At 43.3% G+C, this 17953-nt stretch overlaps 1 protein-coding gene across 3 annotated transcripts; it reads right to left on the bottom strand.

The window, feature by feature from the left end:
* Positions 1-1334: 1334 nt before the first annotated feature.
* Positions 1335-17500, bottom strand: ZNF699 (zinc finger protein 699). Of its 3 annotated transcripts, XM_030934859.1 has the most exons (7): positions 17398-17493; positions 17028-17117; positions 12109-12161; positions 9414-9540; positions 5200-5310; positions 4616-4799; positions 1335-4260 (listed from the first exon to the last, which is right to left on the bottom strand). In XM_030934859.1, exons 3-7 carry the CDS (start codon positions 12154-12156, stop codon positions 2802-2804), a joined length of 1929 nt encoding a protein of 642 aa, XP_030790719.1. In that variant the 5' UTR covers positions 12157-12161; positions 17028-17117; positions 17398-17493; the 3' UTR covers positions 1335-2801. The 3 variants fall into 3 exon arrangements, with proteins under 3 accessions (XP_030790719.1, XP_010387161.2, XP_030790720.1); XM_010388859.2 differs by having other exon boundaries at positions 17028-17500; XM_030934860.1 differs by lacking the exon at positions 9414-9540 and having other exon boundaries at positions 17028-17500.
* Between the last annotated feature and the right edge of the window lie 453 nt (positions 17501-17953).

Raw genomic sequence — 17953 nt, 5'->3', positions numbered from 1 at the left:
ACAAAACTTAGCCAGGTGTGGTGGCATATGCCTGTAATCCCAGCTACTAGGGAGGCTGAGATAGGAGAATCACTTGAACCCAGGAAGCAGAGATTGCAGTGAGCAAGATCACGCCACTGCACTCTGACCTAGGTGCAAGAGTCTGTCTCAAAAAAAAAAAAAAGAAAAAGAAAAAAAAAGACAAGACACCATAAATGGGTGAAATGTTTCAACAGGTGCCCTCACACAAAAAAAATCCAAATAGCCAATAAGCACGTCAAAAAGTACTCAAAATCATTACACATCAGGTAAATGCATACTCTCTGCCGGATGACTACAATCAGAAAGTGCTGGACAGGTGTGTGAAACAACTAGAACTTTCATGCATTGTTTTGGGGATTATTGGTGGAGTCAATATTTTTTGGAAACTGGAATACCTACCAAAACTAAACTTAAAGTCTACCCTATGATTCAGAAAATTCATTCCTGCACATATAGCACTTACCAAGATAAATAAGCCCATACATCTATCAAAAGAACAGTTAAAAGTCAAACTGCACATTATGTTGAGCAAAGGAAGCCAAAACACATAACTGTACATATTGTATTTTAACATTTAGGTGAAAATCAAGAACAAGCACACCAAGTCAATTATAGTAAGAGTCAAAATTGTGGTTGCCTTGTGGAGTAATTAATCACTGAGAAAGAGGATGAAGGAACTTCCTACAGTCTTGGAAATGTTCTCTGTTTACCAGGACATATACAGACATGAAATTTCATTAAGCTGTACATTGAAGATTGGCATACTTCATGCATGTTAGTGTATGTGTAACAAAATAAAAAGCAATTCAGGGGAAATAGTAGAGTTACACTTTTAAAGGGAAAATAGGAGGGAAAATATCTAGTAGTACAGTTATACTTTTAAAGGGAAAATATAATACTGTAGCTAAAGGTACCTGAAGCAATTCATCTTCTTACACTAAAAAAAAAAAAAAAAAAAAAAAAAAAGCAGTAAAATCTTTCCTGTTTAAAGGTTTGAAGTATAAATCTTCCTCCATTTAAACAGGGTGACACCCTGTGGATGCTTACCTCAATTACCAAGGGTAACTGCCCTCACTCTCCACAGCTCTTGCTTTTTTTTTCTTTTTTTTTTTTTTTTGAGACATAGTCTTGCTCCGTCGCCCGGGCTGGAGTGCAGTGGCGCAATCTCGGCTCACTGCAAGCTCCGCCTCCCGGGTTCACACCACTCTCCTGCCGCCTCAGCTTCCCGAGTAACTGGGACTACAGGCGCCCGTCACCACGCCCAGCTAATTTTTTGTATTTTTAGTAGAGATGGGGTTTCACTGTGTTAGTCAGGATGGTCTCGATCTCCTGACCTCGTGATCCGCCCGTCTCGGCCTCCCTAAGTGCTGGGATTACAGGCGTGAGCCACCGCGCCCGGCCAGCTCTTGCTTTTGAGACTTGCAAAACTATCTTTCCCCATGAATAGCGCAACATGATGCGATTGGACTGTGTAAGACAGACTGCAACACCAGCAAAATGGCAATGCCAGAGCTTGCCAGAAAATCCAAGAAGTTGTATATGGTGATAGCTGTAGAGATGCTGCCTTGGAGGACACTGAAGTCAAGCAAGCATTTAATGTTCGGTTTTTTGTTTTGTTTTGTCTTGTTTTTGAGAAAGGGTCTCACTCTGTCACTCAGGTTAGAGTGCAGTGGCATGATCATAGTTAACTGCAGCCTCAAACTCCTGGGCTCAACTGATCCTCCTGCCTCAGCCTCCTGAGTAGCTGTGACCACAGGCATGCACCATCATGCCCGGCTATAACATTCAGTTTTGAGCAAATATTGATCAATGAGTCCAACAATCCAAAAAATGAGCTGAAAACTAGAGGTCACCAGGCCTTTATACATCTGTCTCCCTGTCTGATGGCCCCACTAAACATAGCATAATGGCTTTTTCTTCCCTTATGCCTTCCAAATCTCATACAAACTCTTATATGAGACAAGTCTAACCTAGAACTGGAGAAAAAAGTGATTTTGGGAAATATAGTTAATGTAATACAATTTTTACACTCAAAACACTGAATCCAATTCCCAGCCGCGAGCAAGGACAAAGAATAAAATAGGAAAATAGTATATTAAATTAATTTCTGCTGAAATTACTCACTAGACAATAAACGCTTTAGACAGTAAAAACTGATCATCTCAGAAACTCCAACGTCTCTTAGGAAAAAGAATAGGAAGAAAAATATTGAGTGGGCAAGTTCTGCTATCTGCCATGTAGACTAAAAACAAAACAACAAAAACCAAAGTGTCAATATTATAGTGACTACCCATTTAAAGAACAATGAACATTAATTAGAAACCACTTTTTAAAAAAAGACCACTCCTGCCTATACAGAAAAAATTTTTCATATCCTCCATGGATCCAAAGGATTTTGTCATGGAAATCATATTTACATCAGAACCAAAATTAAAGCACCTCATACTAAAAGGTATGTGGCTGGAGCTGAAAAGGTAAATTTATCACCTTAAATGTTCCTATCAGAAAACACTGGTAATCAAAGAGCCAGCAGTCTACTTTAAGGATGAGGCACTGATCTTCATTTCTAGTATGAATTTTCTTGTACATAATAAGCAATGTTCATAAAGTTTTCAGTACATGATTTACATACACAGGGTTTCTCTAAAGTGTCCTCAAATCTTCAAAACGATGAGCAACAATTTCCTACTTTCTTACATGCATAGTGTGTCTCCACAGTATGAGATCTCACAAGCTGCCTAGGATCTGAAGCTTTGCAGACGTTCCCATATTCCTTACATTTATATGTTTTCTCTAGTGTGAGTTTTCACATGTCTTCTAAAGTAGGCAGGACAAACAAAGGCTTTCCCACATTCTTTACATTCATAGGGCTTCTCTCCAGTGTGGCTTCTCACATGCCTTCGAAAGGATGAGGGACAACTGAAGGCTTTTCCACATTCCAGACATTCAAAGGGTTTCTCTCCGGTGTGCATTCTTGCATGTACAGTAAGGTATGAAGAATGACGAAATGCTTTCCCGCATTCCTTACATTCATAGGGTTTTTCCCCAGTGTGCGTTCTCATGTGGATCCTAAGGGCTGAGGGATAAATAAAGGCTTTCCCACATTTCTTACATTCATAGGGTTTCTCTCCAGTGTGAGTTCTGATATGTACTGTAAGGTGGGAGGAACTAATAAAGGCTTTCCCACATTCCTTACATTCATACGGCTTCTCTCCGCTGTGAGTTCTTAGGTGTTCGGTGAGGGACGAGGAACGACTAAATGTCTTCCCACACTCCTTACATTCATACTGTATCTTTCCAGTGTGATCTCTCACATGTGCTCTAAAGGACGAGGGACAACTAAAGGCCTTCCCACATTCCTTGCATTCATAGGGTTTCTCCCGACTTTGATTTTTCACATGTGTATTAAGGGAAGTGGGGAGGTAGAAGGCCTTTCCACATTCCAGACATTCATAGGGTTTTTCTCCAGTGTGTTTTCTCAGATGGATACTTAAGGAGGAGGGACAATTGTAGGCTTTCCCACATTCCTTACATTTGTAGGGTTTCTCTCCAGTATGTGTCCTCACATGTACAGTGAGTTTTGAGGACTCGCTGAAGGCCTTCCCACATTCTTTACATTCATAAGGCTTCTCTCCAGTGTGAATTCTTATATGTATTATAAGGTGAGAGGAAGAGCTAAAGGCCTTCCCACATTCTTTACATTCATATGGCTTATCTCCACTGTGAATTCTTTTGTGTTTGGAGAGTGAGGAGGAACAACTGAAGGCCTTCCCACATTCCTTACATTCATAAGGCTTATCTCCACTATGAATTCTTTTGTGTTCTGTGAGCGATGAAGAACAACTAAAAGCTTTCCCACATTCCTTACATTCATAATTTGTCTTTCCGACGTGAATCTTCATATGTGCCCTAAAGAATGAGGAACAACTGAAGGCCTTGGTACATTCTTTACATTCGTAGGGCTTCTCTTCAGTGGGGGTTTTCATGTGCTTCTTGAAACAAGCAAGAAAATGGAAGGCCTTCCCACATTCCTTGCACTGATAGGGTTTGCTTCCAGTATGAGACTTGATGTGATTCTTAAGGGATGAATGATCCACAAAGGCCTTTCCACACTCAAGGCATTCATAGGATTTTACTTCAGTATTTCTCTTGAGTGAATCACGATTTGGAACTTGGCTGAAAGTCTGTCCATCTTGATTTTCTTCACAACATTCATAGATGTTCTCTACCATACGATTTCTTTTAAAAATAAAAGACACATTATTAGTAACAAATGTCTACCAATTTCAGTGAATGTACGTTTTCTGCCCTTCTGTCAAGTTATAAGCTGAAAGTTTTCACAGAGAGTTCTACCATAGCCAATACGGTCACCCAGTTATTGACTCACGGGATTTTTCTGATAATTGTTTACAACTGAAGTATGTGTCAAACATTCAAAATCTCGGTCTCATTTGTGGAAAAAAATTAACTCACGAAAATTCTTTCTCAAACCACAATCTTTGATCTAGGCTTGTTAATATATACATATTTCTTAAATTCATGACTTTAAGATTCTCTCCTGAGACACTTTCTCTTTCTCACGAATGGCACTCACCTCAAATGTCTCTCATGGCTTTTGTTCTGATCATCAATACCACAGGACTCCTGGTTTTCATGTAAAGTGGAGAACCAAGAATCATTCCTTTTGAATCTTACTATTTTTTGTTCATTGGATATTTTTTCTCCACAAATATCTTGTGGAGCAACTGATTCATTAGTTTTAAGTTGAGTCTCAAAACCTGAAACAGAAAAAGCGAAAGCTTCTGTGAGCAAAGGACTTTTTGCAGAGCGGCTTTTTCAGGACTTTGGCATTAATAGGCGCAAGGGTCAGAATGGTAAGCAATTAACTAAGAAATAATTCTATGAAGATTGAAACTAACATAACTAAGATAGTATTAGGAGAACAAAACAGAAATTGGATAGAATGCACATGACCAAATGCTACCTTACAAAGAGGAAACGTGGAAGGTCTTCGCCAAGAACAAGGAAAATGTGACAGCACTGATAAAAAGTCAAAATAGTCATCTGAGATATCTGTGGAAGATGAGCTTCCTCATATAAAACAAAGTTCATTTTTGTTTTTGATTTTAAGTTGATATTTTTCCCCCAACCAAAGCAGTTTCTCCCAAGGATTCTTGCCTTCCTGGTGCTCTCCCATAAAGATGACCTGGATAAGTTCTCTCTTCACTGTCTGCAGGTCCTCCTCTTGTTCCCACTGGCAGATCAGATGGGGTGTGTGTAGCAGATACCCTGCACAAGCAGAAAGGCATATCACAAGGGAAAATAATGAAGAATCACAAACATTTCCATGAGACAGAAACAAAAGTTTAGTCTTCTGATATTCTGTGAGTTTAACTGCAACACAATGTCAATTTTTTTTTTAAAGGAGAGGTGACAGGACAGGCGCAGTGGCTCATGCCTGTAATCCCAGCACTTTGCGAGGCCGAGGCAGGTGGATCACAAGGCCAGGGGTTCAAGACCAGCCTGACCAACATGGTGAAACCCCATCTCTACTAAAAATACAAAATTAGCAAGGTGTGGTGGAGCACGCCTGTAATCCAAGCTACTCAGGAGTCTGAGGCAGGAGAACTGCTTGAACCTGGAAGGCGGAGGTTGCAGTGAGCCGAGATTGTGCCACTGTACTCTAGCCTGGGCAACAGAGCGAGACTCCATCTCAAAAAAAAAAAAAAGGAGGCCGGGCGCGGTGGCTCAAGCCTGTAATCCCAGCACTTTGGGAGGCCGAGACGGGCGGATCACGAGGTCAGGAGATCAAGACCATCCTGGCTAACATGGTGAAACCCCGTCTCTACTAAAAATACAAAAAACTAGCCGGGCGACCTGGCGGGCGCCTGTAGTCCCAGCTACTCGGGAGGCTGAGGCAGGAGAATGGCGTGAACCCGGGAGGCGGAGCTTGCAGTGAGCTGAGATCCGGCCACTGCACTCCAGCCTGGGCGACAGAGCGAGACTCCGTCTCAAAAAAAAAAAAAAAAAAAAAAAAAGGAGAGGTGGCAGGAGGAAGCAGCCTCTGACATACAGAACTGATCTAATGTTCACACCTAAACCTCAATATCATTCCAAGCTGGTCAGACAGTCACAACTGGGACATTTTGTTCTCCTATTGAATATAAATAATCTCACAAAATACTAATCTTGGATAAAGTTACTCTGAAATCATGATAAAATGAAACAAAACAAGGTTACCTCATAATTTTGTCTGAAGACTTTATGCCACCCACAACATACTCAATAATAGAGTATTACTGAATAATACTGTCAGCAACCAGCAATACTATTCACTTTCTGTCAGCAACCAATCTAAAATGACTGCCCTGTGTCACTAGGCTGAACAACGTCCCCTCAAAATTTATGTTCAAATTGATCAATGGAAAAGCACAGTGGGTTCAGAAACAGAGCCACACCGATAAAGTCAGCTTACCTTGACAAAATAGCAAAGGCAATACAATGGAGAAAAGATAGTACTGGAACAACTGGATATCCACAAGCAAAAAAATACATCTAGACACAGGCCTTAGATCCTTCACAAAAGTTAACTCAAAATGGGTCACAGACCTCACTGTAAAATGCAAAGCTAGAAAACTCCTAGAAGATAACAGGAGAAAAATCTAGATGACCTTCTGTCTGGCAATGACATTTTTAATTTTTTTTAAGAGACAGGGTCTCACTTTATCACCCAGGCTATAGTAGTGGTGTGATCATAGCTCACTGCAGCCTCAAAATCCTGGACTCAAGTGATCCTCCAGCCTCCACCTCCCAAGTAACTGGGACTACCAGCGTGTGCCACCACACCCTGGCAATGATATTTTAGATATAATGCTAAAGCATGATCCATAAAACAAAGAATCAATAACTGAACTTCATGAACATTAAAAATTTCTGCCCTCCGAAAGACAATGTCAAGAGAATAGAAAGATAAGCCACAGCCTGGGAGAAAATATTTGCAAAAAACGTATCTGAGAAGGAACTGTTATCAAAAATATACGAAGACAGTATCAGATTTCATACAGAAAAAATATATATATTCAGAGAACTCTTATTAAAACTCAACGTTTAAAAAAAAAAAAAAGACCAAAAAAATGAGCCAAAGAGCTTTACAGACACCTCACCAAAGAACATATACAGATGGCAAATAAGCATACGAAAAGATGCTCAACATCGTAAGTCATCAGGGAAATGCAAATTAAAACAAGGCACCACTACACACCTATTAGAATGGCCAAAATCCTGAACATTCAACAAATGCTAGTGAGGATGAGGAGCAACAGGAACTCTCATTCATTGCCAGTTGGAATGCAAGATAGTATAGCCACTTTGGAAGACAGTTTGGCAGTTTCTTATAAAATTAAACATCCTCTTACCCCATAAAATCCAGCAACTGAATTGCACTCCTTTTACCCAAAGGAGTTGAAAACTTATGTCCACATAAAAACCTGCACACCAATGTTCACAGTAGCTTTATTTATAACTACCAAAACGTGTAAGCAACCAAGAAGTCCTTCAGTAGGTCAATGGATAAACGGTGGTACATCCAGACAATAGAATATTAGCAGTACAAAGAAATGAGCTCTCAAGCCATGAAAAGACATGGAGGAATCTTAAATGTATATTGCTAAGTGAAAGAAGCCAATCTGAAAAGGCTACATACTGCATGATTCCAACTCTATGACATTTTGGAGAAGGCAACAACATTATGGAGAGAGTAAGATCAGTGGTTGCCAAGATTTAAGTGGGAAGGAAGGAGGGATGAATTGATAGAGCACAGAGGATTTTTACAGCAGTGAAACTCTTCTGTATGATATTATAATGCTGGATACATGTCATTATATATTCATCCAAACCCATAGAATATACAATACCAAGAGTGAACCCTAATGTAAATGATGGACTCTGGGCAATGATGATGTGTCAATGTAGCTTCATCAGTTATAACAAATTTACCACTCTGGTGGGGGATGTTGTTATTAGAGGAGGCTATGCCTGTGGGGGGCCAGAGGTTATATGGGAAATCTCTGTACCTTCCACTCAATTCAGCTGTGAACCTAAAACTGCTCTAAAAATAATAATAAAGCCTGCTTAAAAAAAAAAAAACAGAGAGAGAAGTCCACTCGGAACCTCAGAATGTTGCCTTATTTAGAAATAGGGTCTTTACAGATATATTCAAGTTAAGACATGGTTAAACTGGATTAGGATGGGTCCTAAATCCAATGACTGGTGTTCTTATAAGGAGAAAGAGACTTAGAAATCTAAGTCTCTTCCTTAGACTTAGGGAAGAAGATGAAGGCAGACAATGGAATGATGCATCTATAAGTCAAGGAATGCCATTGATTGCCAGCAATCACCAGACGCCAGGAAGAGAAAAGGGAGTCTTTCCCCTAGAGCCTTCAGAGAGAACATGGCCCTGCTGATCCCTTGATTTCAGAAACCCAGCCTCCAGAAATGCTGTGAAGGAAAAAATTTCCATTGTTTTTAGCCAACAGTGTGTGATACTCTGTTACAGAAGGTCTAGGAAACTAATACAGCCTGCTTCCATAGACCCACCCCCAAATCACTCAACTGAAGCACAAATCCTATAATAGGTCTTTTCTAACACCCTCTTACTAGGACATGCAAGAGACATGTATTCTTGCTTGCTGCACTGCAAAATAAACCCAACTTGTTTAACTATAGGTGTGTTCTGGTAGTCTTTGGGTAAAAGACATAGATAGCAGTAAAATCCTCAAAATGTCCAAACTACAAACCTCCTCCCTGTGTCCTATAGTGATTGCTGAGGTTTATATCCACACTTTTGATACTTAATAAACCTCAAGGCTTTCAACCACAAAAAAGAGCATCAGTTCAATATACAGATGTTTATTTTCTTTCTTTTTTTTTTTTTTGAGATGGAGTTTCACTCTTGTTGCCCCCGGCTGGAGTGCAATGGTGTGATCTTGGCTCACCACAACCTCCGCCTCCTGGGTTCAAGCGATTTTCCTGCCTCGGTCTCCCAAGTAGCTGGGATTACAGGCATGTGCCACCATGCCTGGCTAATTTTGTATTCTTAGTAGAGATGGGGTTTCTCATGTTGCTCAGGCTGGTCTCGAACTCCCGAGCTCAGGTGATCTGCCCACCTCGACCTCCCAAAGTGCTGGGATTACAGGCGTGAGCCACCACGCCCAGCCCAGGTGTTTATTTTCATAGCTAAGCCACTAGACTGTAAGTTCCTTGGGGTCAGTGACCATATCTGTCTTACTTATTAATGTCTTCCCATTCCTCAGCCCAAATTCTAGAATAAAGTCAATTTAGTGAGATAAAATAACTTTCTAAACAACTATATGAAAGAATCTTGCCATTCTTACCTAATGAGGCCAGGTTCTGGAAGTTTTCCAGCATCACCTCTCTGTAGAGGTTCCTCTGAGCAAGATCCAGCAAAGCCCATTCTTCCTGGGTAAAGTCCACAGCCACATCCTCAAAGACTACTGAGTCCTAAAACATACCACAAATTCTATTCAGAAAGGCACAATTCCTCCAATGTATATAAGAGGACAGATGAGGCTGACAACATCGAGGAAATGAGAGTCATTTCATAGGAAGTTCAGAAGATCCCAGCATCTACTCTAGGACTCAGTCAACAAATCTCTTTCTATCTATACATAATTCATCACTGATCAAATCCTTGCTTGTAGATTTAATACTTGTAAAATACTAAATTGCCAAATTTAGTATTACCAAAAAAGGCAAATTGGGTGAAGCCTGTAATCCCAGCACTTTGGGGGGCCAAAGCAGGAGGACTACTTGAGCCCAAGAGTTCAAGACCAGCCTAGGCAATAGAACATGGTGAGAATCAGTCTCTACCAAAATTTTTTTAAAAACAGCTGGGCGTGGTGGCGTGTGCCTATGGTGGCAGCTACTCCGGAGGCTGAGGTGGGTGGGAGGATTGCTTGAGCCGCAAGGTTGAGGCTGCAGTGAGCATGACCATGCCACTGCACTCTAGCCTGGATAAAAAACAAAACAAAACAAAACAAAAAAACCCACTAAATTTATCTCCCCACAATTTGATGCCAATGAGCTAGGAAAAAACAAAGTGTTTTTCCTACCCTTTTACATAGTCACTCAATACTGTACAGAACACTTCTGACACCAGATGTGTGGGGGATGTTTTCCACACACACCAAGCAATTCCCCAGTGGACACCAGCTGGGTATCCTACAATTTGCTTCTGAAACTGTCTACCTGGAGATTCCACGAGCTGGAGATTCCACAGGAGGTCCCACTAAACTGCCTCCCACTTCAGATGCCAATCCCAAGTTAAAAGGCTGTCAATTACACTTCTGACTGGCTAAAATCAGGGCTCCTACTGCCCTCTCCTTGAGTTCGATTAATATGCTGGAACAACTCACAGAACTCAGGGAAACATGTTTATTGGTTTATCACCAAGGACATTACAAAGTACACAGATAAAACAGCCAGATGAAGAGATGGACAGGCCAAGGTATGGTGGGAAGCAGCGCAGAGATTCCATGCCCTCTCCTGGCATGCCACCCTCTAGGAACCACCACACATCCAGCTATCCACGAGCTCCTCAAGCCAGTCCTTTGGGTTTTTAAGGAGGCTCCATCATAGGCATGGCTGATTTAAGTCCCAATCCTGATTTTGCCTGCGTCTTTCTGAACCAGCCCCCATTCTGAGGCTCTCTAGGGGCTTCCAGACCCCAACCATCTCATGAGCACACAAAAGACCCTCTTATTGCTCCAGAGATTACAAGGGTTTTTAGGAACTCTGTGCTAGGAAACAGGATGAAAACCAAATTGTTTTCTTTTTTTTTTTTGAGACAGAGTCTCGCTCTGTCACCCAGGCTGGAGTGCAGTGGCACCATCTCAGCTTACTGCAACCTCCACCTCCCTGGTTCAAGCAATTCCCCTGCCTCAGCCTCCCAAGTAGCTGGGATTACAGGCACATGCCACCATGCCCAGCTATTTTTTTTTTTTTTTTGGTATTTTCAGTAGAGACAGGGTTTCACCATGTTGGCCAGACTGGTCTCGAAATCCCGACCTCAGGCAATCTGCCCACCTCAGCCTCCCAAAGTGCTGAGATTACAGGTGTGAGCCACCGTGCCCAGCCCCAAATATGTATTTCACAATATCATAGATGGTGACCAATGCCAGTCTTACGATGGCCTAGAAAAGTCCAGAGTATATTGAAGAAATGAGAGAAATGCTCTGGAAATGAAATAGTTTCCACATTGACATCATCAATTCCTTACTACAGAAATAACTTCACCTGTTACTTTGTTCCCACCATAGCAATCACTACAACATTAAACACAGGGTCAAATCTAGATGGGGTTTCAATGAATAAAAATACACTGAGAGAATAGAAGCTTTTCATTCTTACAAACCTGAGAGGCCCAGGAGCCTGCACAATCACAACTTTGAAGCGATGCCCACAGCTGGTCATACTTCCTTGTATTCTAGGCCAGTAGTCAACAAACTGTGGCACATGGACTGTATCGAAGTTGCCATTTGAATGCATAAATATTTATTGGAACACAATAAAACATGTGTTTATGTACTGTCTATGGCTGCTTTTGCACTAAAATGGCAAAGCTGAATTGCAATAGAAACACTATGGCCAGTCAGACACAGTGGCTCACGCCTGTAATCCCAACACTTTGGGAGGCCGAGCCGGGCAGATCACAAGGTCAGGAGATCAAGACCATCCTGGCCAACATGGTTGAAACCGCATCTCTACTAAAAATACAAAGTTAGCCGGGAGTGGTGGCACATGGCTGTAGTTGCAGCTACTGGGGAGGCTGAGGCAGGAGAATCGGTTGAAGCAGGGAGTTGGAGGCTACAGTGAGCTGAGATGGTGTCACTGCATTCCAGCACAGAGTGAGACTCTATCTCGAACGAAAAAAGAAACACCATGGCCTTCAGTGCCTAAAATACTATGTGGTCCAATATAGAAACAGAATGCTGACTTGTGCTCTAAAACACTGAGGGAGACCTGGTGCAATGGAAATATTCTTTTGGACAATTATTACCTTTTACTTACCTGTATGCTATTTTTCTGTAATTCAACAGTTGTTCTTTCCTCCTCCATGTCCCCTTCATGAAGAAAAGCAGGATATTGAGAAGTTAAAAGTAAAGAAGATAACATGAGAAGCCAGACCTCCCCAAAATTCCCACACTCATGAGCCTGGATAGTTGCAGCCCATCAATTGTAAGTAACAACTCCCCTCAACACACACACAGACACACACGCGCACACACACACGCAAATATACGCTGCTCTTGTGGGAAAGTGGAACAACCTTACCTCGCCCTAGAGATAGAAAACAGTGCTCTGCTTCTTGCTGATCATAAAGAAGAGGTTAAGAGTGCTATTTTGTAAGTTAACTGAAGACTAGAAAAGTCTGGTTGTGTATTTGCCCATGATAACAAAAAGTATAAAATGTATCTGGGAATATCTTCCACAACATGAATAAACACTCCCTGTCTCAAATTCAAGAAAGCAATGATTTATACGCCAGGCTTCTGGGAGTTCCACTCCCAGTATTTCTTACTTCTGCACCCCTTGGTGGGCTAACAGGCTTTGCTGCTCAGCCCTAGACCACTACCCCTGCCCCCATGAGCTGCAGGGTCCCCAAAACCTGAGAAAGAGCATCAACTTTTTTTTTTTTTTTTGAGACAGAGTCTCCCTCTTTCTCCCAGGCTGGAGTGCAGTGGTGCGATCTCGGCTCACAGCTCACTGCAAGCTCCGCCTCCCAGGTTCACGTCATTCTCCGGCCTCGGCCTCCCGAGTAGCTGGGACTACAGGCGCCCGCCACCATGCCCGGCTATTTTTTTGTGTGTCTTTAGTAGAGATGGGGTTTCACCGTGTTAGCCAGGATGGTCTCCATCTCCTGACCTCGTGATCCGCCCGCCTTGGCCTCCCAAAGTGTTGGGATCACAGGCGTGAGCCACTGCGCCTGCCAGAGCATCAGCCTATTGAATTCCATATGCAGGAGGTAGAGAAGGCCGCTATGTTGTGACAAACATGCTAAATTTGCCTGCACAGTACAGGAGTAGCAGAATAAGACTACTTGGCCAAGCGCGGTGGCTCATGCCTGTGATCCCAGCACTTTGGGAGGCCGAGGTGGGTGGATCATGAGGTCAGGAGTTCAGGACCAGCCTAACCAACATGTATTTACTAAAAATTCAAAAATTAACCGGGCATGGTGACGCGCGACTGTAATCTCAGCTACTCAGGAGGCTGAGGCAGGAGAATCGCTTGAACCCGGAAGGCAGAGGTTGCAGCCAGCTGAGATCACCCATTGCACTCCAGCCTGGGTGACAGGGCGAGACTCCATCTCAAAAAAACAAACACAAAAATACTTGACCTGTGTCAGACCTGATGTGGTATCTGCAGGGCTGTTTCACAAATTTCAAACAAGGAAATATTAACAGTTACCTCCACTGCAATGGAACAAGTAGCATTTTTAAAAGCCAATAAAAAAACTGTAACATTCTTCACTGTATTAGTAACAATATATGCCAGCTGGGCAACCCTGATGTGAGAATGACTTTGCAAAGAAATGGCCACATTTTAGAATATTTCTCACAGAAGATCTGCAATTCAAATATTATTATAACCAGTTTAGAGTTATCTTAGAAAGACTCAATTAACCACATGTTCAATATTAACCCATTAGACAGCTGCTGAGGCAGGGTATGAATGCAGGCCTATTTGTCTTCAAAACCCAAACACCCCGTGAGTACATTTCTGAACACATACCTTAAATTTTAATTGTTATTGGCCGGGCGCGGTGGCTCAAGCCTGTAATCCCAGCACTTTGGGAGGCCGAGACGGGCGAATCACGAGGTCAGGAGATCGAGACCATCCTGGCTAACACGGTGAAACCCCGTCTCTACTAAAAATACAAAAAACTAGCTGGGCGAGGTGGCGGGCGCCTGTAGTCCCAGCTACTCGGGAGGCTGAGGCAGGAGAATGGCGTAAACCCGGGAGGCGGAGCTTGCAGTGAGCTGAGATCTGGCCACCGCACTCCAGTCCGGGCGACAGAGCGAGACTCCGCCTCAAAAAAAAAAAAAAAAAAAAAAAAAAAAAAATTTTAATTGTTATTAAGCCCCTTATTCCCTAGTTTTACCAGGATTTAGCCTAGAACCCTATCGGGCACTACGGAGAGTGGACAAGTGAAGCAATCAAATATGCTGGGTGTGGTAGCTCTTGCTTGTAATCCCAGCACTTTGGGAGGCAAAGGTAGGGGGATCACATGAGGTCAGGGGTTCGAGACCAGCCTGGCCAAAATGGCAAAACCCCGTCTCTACTAAAACTACAAAAATTAGCCAGGCATAGTGGTGCACAGGTGTAGTCCCAGCTACTCGGGAGGCTGAGGCAGGAGAATTGTGTGAACTCAGGAGTCGGAGGTTGAAGTGAGCCAAGATCACACCACTACGCTCCAGCCTGGGCGACAGAGCCAGATTCTGTCTCAAAATAAATAAATAAATAATCAAATATGCTATCTTTGAGCTCCTTCTCCTAAGGCCTATGTCTTGGGCAACGACGCTTCCCTTATAGCCCTTACCTCCTTCATTTCATATTTATTTAGGTAACATTTATCCTGACCTTACTACATGAAGTCACAAGGAATAAGGCATAAAAAAAAAAAAAGAAAAGAAAAATCCTGAAGTAAATGAATGTTATAATATTTTGGTAAGACACTAAGTAAACAAAATACATCAGGTAGAGATACATGCTATATAAAAAGTGTAGTACATTATAGGGATAAGGAGACACATAACATATTTATCTTTAGCAAGTCAGGGCAGGTAATGTGGCAGGGTAGAAGCAGAAAATTAAAATAACTGTTTCAGATAATGCTGGAATTTCAGAAGGTTTAGTACATCTATTATATATTTATAAGCATTATCAACTCCCAGAGGAAAAAAAAATCAGTATTGGCCAGGGACAGTGGCTCATGCCTGTAACCCCGGCATTTTGGGAGGCCAAGGCGGGTGGATCACAAGGTCAGGAGTTCAAGACCAGCCTGGCCAAGATGGTGAACCCCATCTCTACTAAAAATACAAAACAATTAGCTGGGCATGGTGGCAGGTGCCTGTAATCCCCACTACTTGGGAGGCTGAGGCAGAGAATTGTTTGAACCCAGGAGGCCGAGGTTGTAGTGAGCCAAGATTGCACCACTGCACTCCAACCTGGGGGACAGAGCGAGACTCTGTCTCAAAAAAAAAAAAAAAAAAAATTGGTATTAATAGGCTAGACTATTGATATATGAGGTTGAATAAAGACTAGCATAAGGCCGGGCGCGGTGGCTCAAGCCTGTAATCCCAGCACTTTGGGAGGCTGAGACGGGCGGATCACGAGGTCAGGAGATCGAGACCATCCTGGCTAACACGGTGAAACCCCGTCTCTACTAAAAACTACAAAAAACTAGCCGGGCGAGGTGATGGCGCCTGTAGTCCCAGCTACCCGGGAGGCTGAGGCAGGAGAATGGCGTGAACCCGGGAGGCGGAGCTTGCAGTGAGCTGACATCCGGCCACAGCACTCCAGCCTGGGTGACAGAGCGAGACTCCGTCTCAAAAAAAAAAAAAAAAAAAACAAGGCTAGCATAAAAGTTTAGAAAGAAAATAGAAAATAATATTTTTTAAAACATAGTAAACAGAATTAGAAAAGCTAAAAAAAAATCCGTTGCAAAAAGAAAAACTAATGAAACTGACAAACTCAGCTTTTAAAAATTTTTTTTAATTTAATTTATTGTTTAAGACAGACTCTCTTTATGTTCTCAGGTTGATCTTATTTCCTAGGCTCTAGCGATCCACCTGCCTTAGCCTCCCACCAGCTGGGACTACAGATGTGCACCACCACAGCCGGCAACAAACTCAGCAATTTTAAGAGCAACAGGGCTTAAAGAACAACAACAAAAATTATGAACAAGAATGAATCATAATTACAGCTATCATAAGGAGAATATAGAAAAAATTTAAGGAATAAATATGAAGATGCACAGGAAATCAATACATTTCTAGAAAGTAGTACAACTTTCCAGCAATGATCTAAAACCTGATTACATCCACTAATCAAAGAAAAAAAAAATCAGCGGTTTAAAACATGGTCAGGCCGGGTGCAGTGGCTCATGCCTGTAATTTCAGCACTTTGGGAGGCGGAGAGTCCATGAGTTCGAGAGCTGCCCAGGCAACACAGCGAGACTCCTATTTTCTAAAAAGAAATAGGAATAAAGAAAGGAAAAAAAAAAAAAAAAAACTATAACACCTACAGCAAACATCCTATTTAATGGTGAAATGACAGAATAATTCCTTCTGGAATCAGAAAGAAGACAAGGATGTAAATTATATGCTATTCTGTCGGACACTACTGGAGGTCCTGGCAAGTGCAGTAAAGAAATGAAAAGAAATGGAAACTGCAAGGAATAAAAAGGGAAAAGAGTGAAACTGACAGATGACCAAATTTTCTGTGTGAAATGTAACCAATCTATAAATAAATGATTCAAATGCATCATTAATGACAAAAAGCATCAGTTCACTTTTACCTGAATATAATGTATCAAACTGATGTCCATAGGCAGAGTGTAAAATCCAGAGACCAAATACAATCTTTTCTTTTTTTTTGAGACAGGGTCTCGCTCTATTGCCCATGCTGGAGTGCAGTGATGCGATCTCAGCTCACTGCAACCTCTGCCTCCCGAGTGGCTGGGAACACAGGAGCGCACCTTTTATTTTACTGCTTTTTTTTTTTTTTTTTTTTTTTTGTAGAGACGAGATCTTGCTATGTTGCCCAGGCTGGCCTCAAACTCCTGGGCTCAAGCGATCCGCCCACCTCGGCCGCCCAAAGTGCTGGGATTACAGGCGTGAACCACCGCGCCTGGCACAAACACTATCTAATGCATAAAGAGGGCACAGGAGGGGACCGAGCCGAGGCAAATGTCACCCCGTGCTCACCCGACTCGCCGCGATCCACAGATCAGCTCACAGAGAACGAGGCTCAGGCGCTTGTCCTTGAGACTCGAATGGCACAGATGCTCTTCCTTTCTGGAAAGAGAGCAAAGGATGCTTTCGGAGGCTGATGAACTACGACATTCGTTCTCCAATTCTCGCCTGCATCAGAATCACTCCGATTTCTGGACCCGGCCCAGAGTTCCCGATTCAGTGAGTCTGGGACCAGCCGCGGCCGCAGGGGCAGCTGACCCGGGCTCTCCGAGGAGGCGCCGCAGCGGCGGGAGGCCCCGGGCGCGGGGTCCGGGCAGGGAATGACGGGGAGGCAGCCCTTAGACCGCCGATCTTCAAGCCCAGCCCTCAGTCTCCCGCGTACCAGACCCGGTGCAGGCGGGGCGGGGCAGGGCAAGACAGGAAGCCGACGGAGGCAAAAATGTTCTTCAAACGCTGGCGGAGTGGCAGGGTGACATGGCTGCCGATTCGCGCATGCGCAGAAGCGCACTTAGCGTCCTCTTCGGCGCTGCAAACGGTGTATGGGGCGGGGCCCTGGAGGCGGGACTTGAGGTGAAGGGGGTGGAGCGGGGAGGAGCAGGGTGCGAAGGAGCACGAAGGCTGGTTCCAGCCGCAAGTGGGTGAGAAATCCTATTTCTTCATGATTGAGAGTAAACAGAGAAGAAACAGAACCCTGGACTGGACTTGGATGACTCGGCCTGACGGGCGGAGCTGGGGCTAGACCGGACCTAGGGGCGTGGCTTTTTAAATACTCCAAGGGACGGGGCTAAAGGCGGAACCAGATTGGGTGGGAGGCTTAGTTGAAATTCCTAGTGGGTGGAGACGAGGGCTAGGGGCGGGGCGGGGCGGGGCTTAAGTGACTAGGCCTAGGGATGGGGCTAAGGCTGAGGCTTCCCATCCAGGTCCTCAGCCACCACGGA

This window comes from Rhinopithecus roxellana, chromosome 8 (assembly GCF_007565055.1).
Source record: "Rhinopithecus roxellana isolate Shanxi Qingling chromosome 8, ASM756505v1, whole genome shotgun sequence".
Lineage (NCBI taxonomy): Eukaryota > Metazoa > Chordata > Mammalia > Primates > Cercopithecidae > Rhinopithecus > Rhinopithecus roxellana.
Note: the sequence above shows the minus strand (reverse complement) of the source record. Positions and strands in the feature narration are given on the sequence as shown.

Bases quoted from the DNA above. Each gene is read 5' to 3' on its own strand.
- ZNF699 (XM_010388859.2), bottom strand. From the start codon at position 12,156: ATGGAGGAGGAAAGAACAACTGTTGAATTACAGAAAAATAGCATACAG. The intron at 5,311-9,413 runs GTAAGAATGGCA...CTGCTTGTGCAG, and splicing joins CCAGAACCTGGCCTCATTAG to GGTATCTGCTACACACACCC. The intron at 4,261-4,615 runs GTGAGTGCCATT...TATTTTTAAAAG, and splicing joins AGCCATGAGAGACATTTGAG to AAATCGTATGGTAGAGAACA.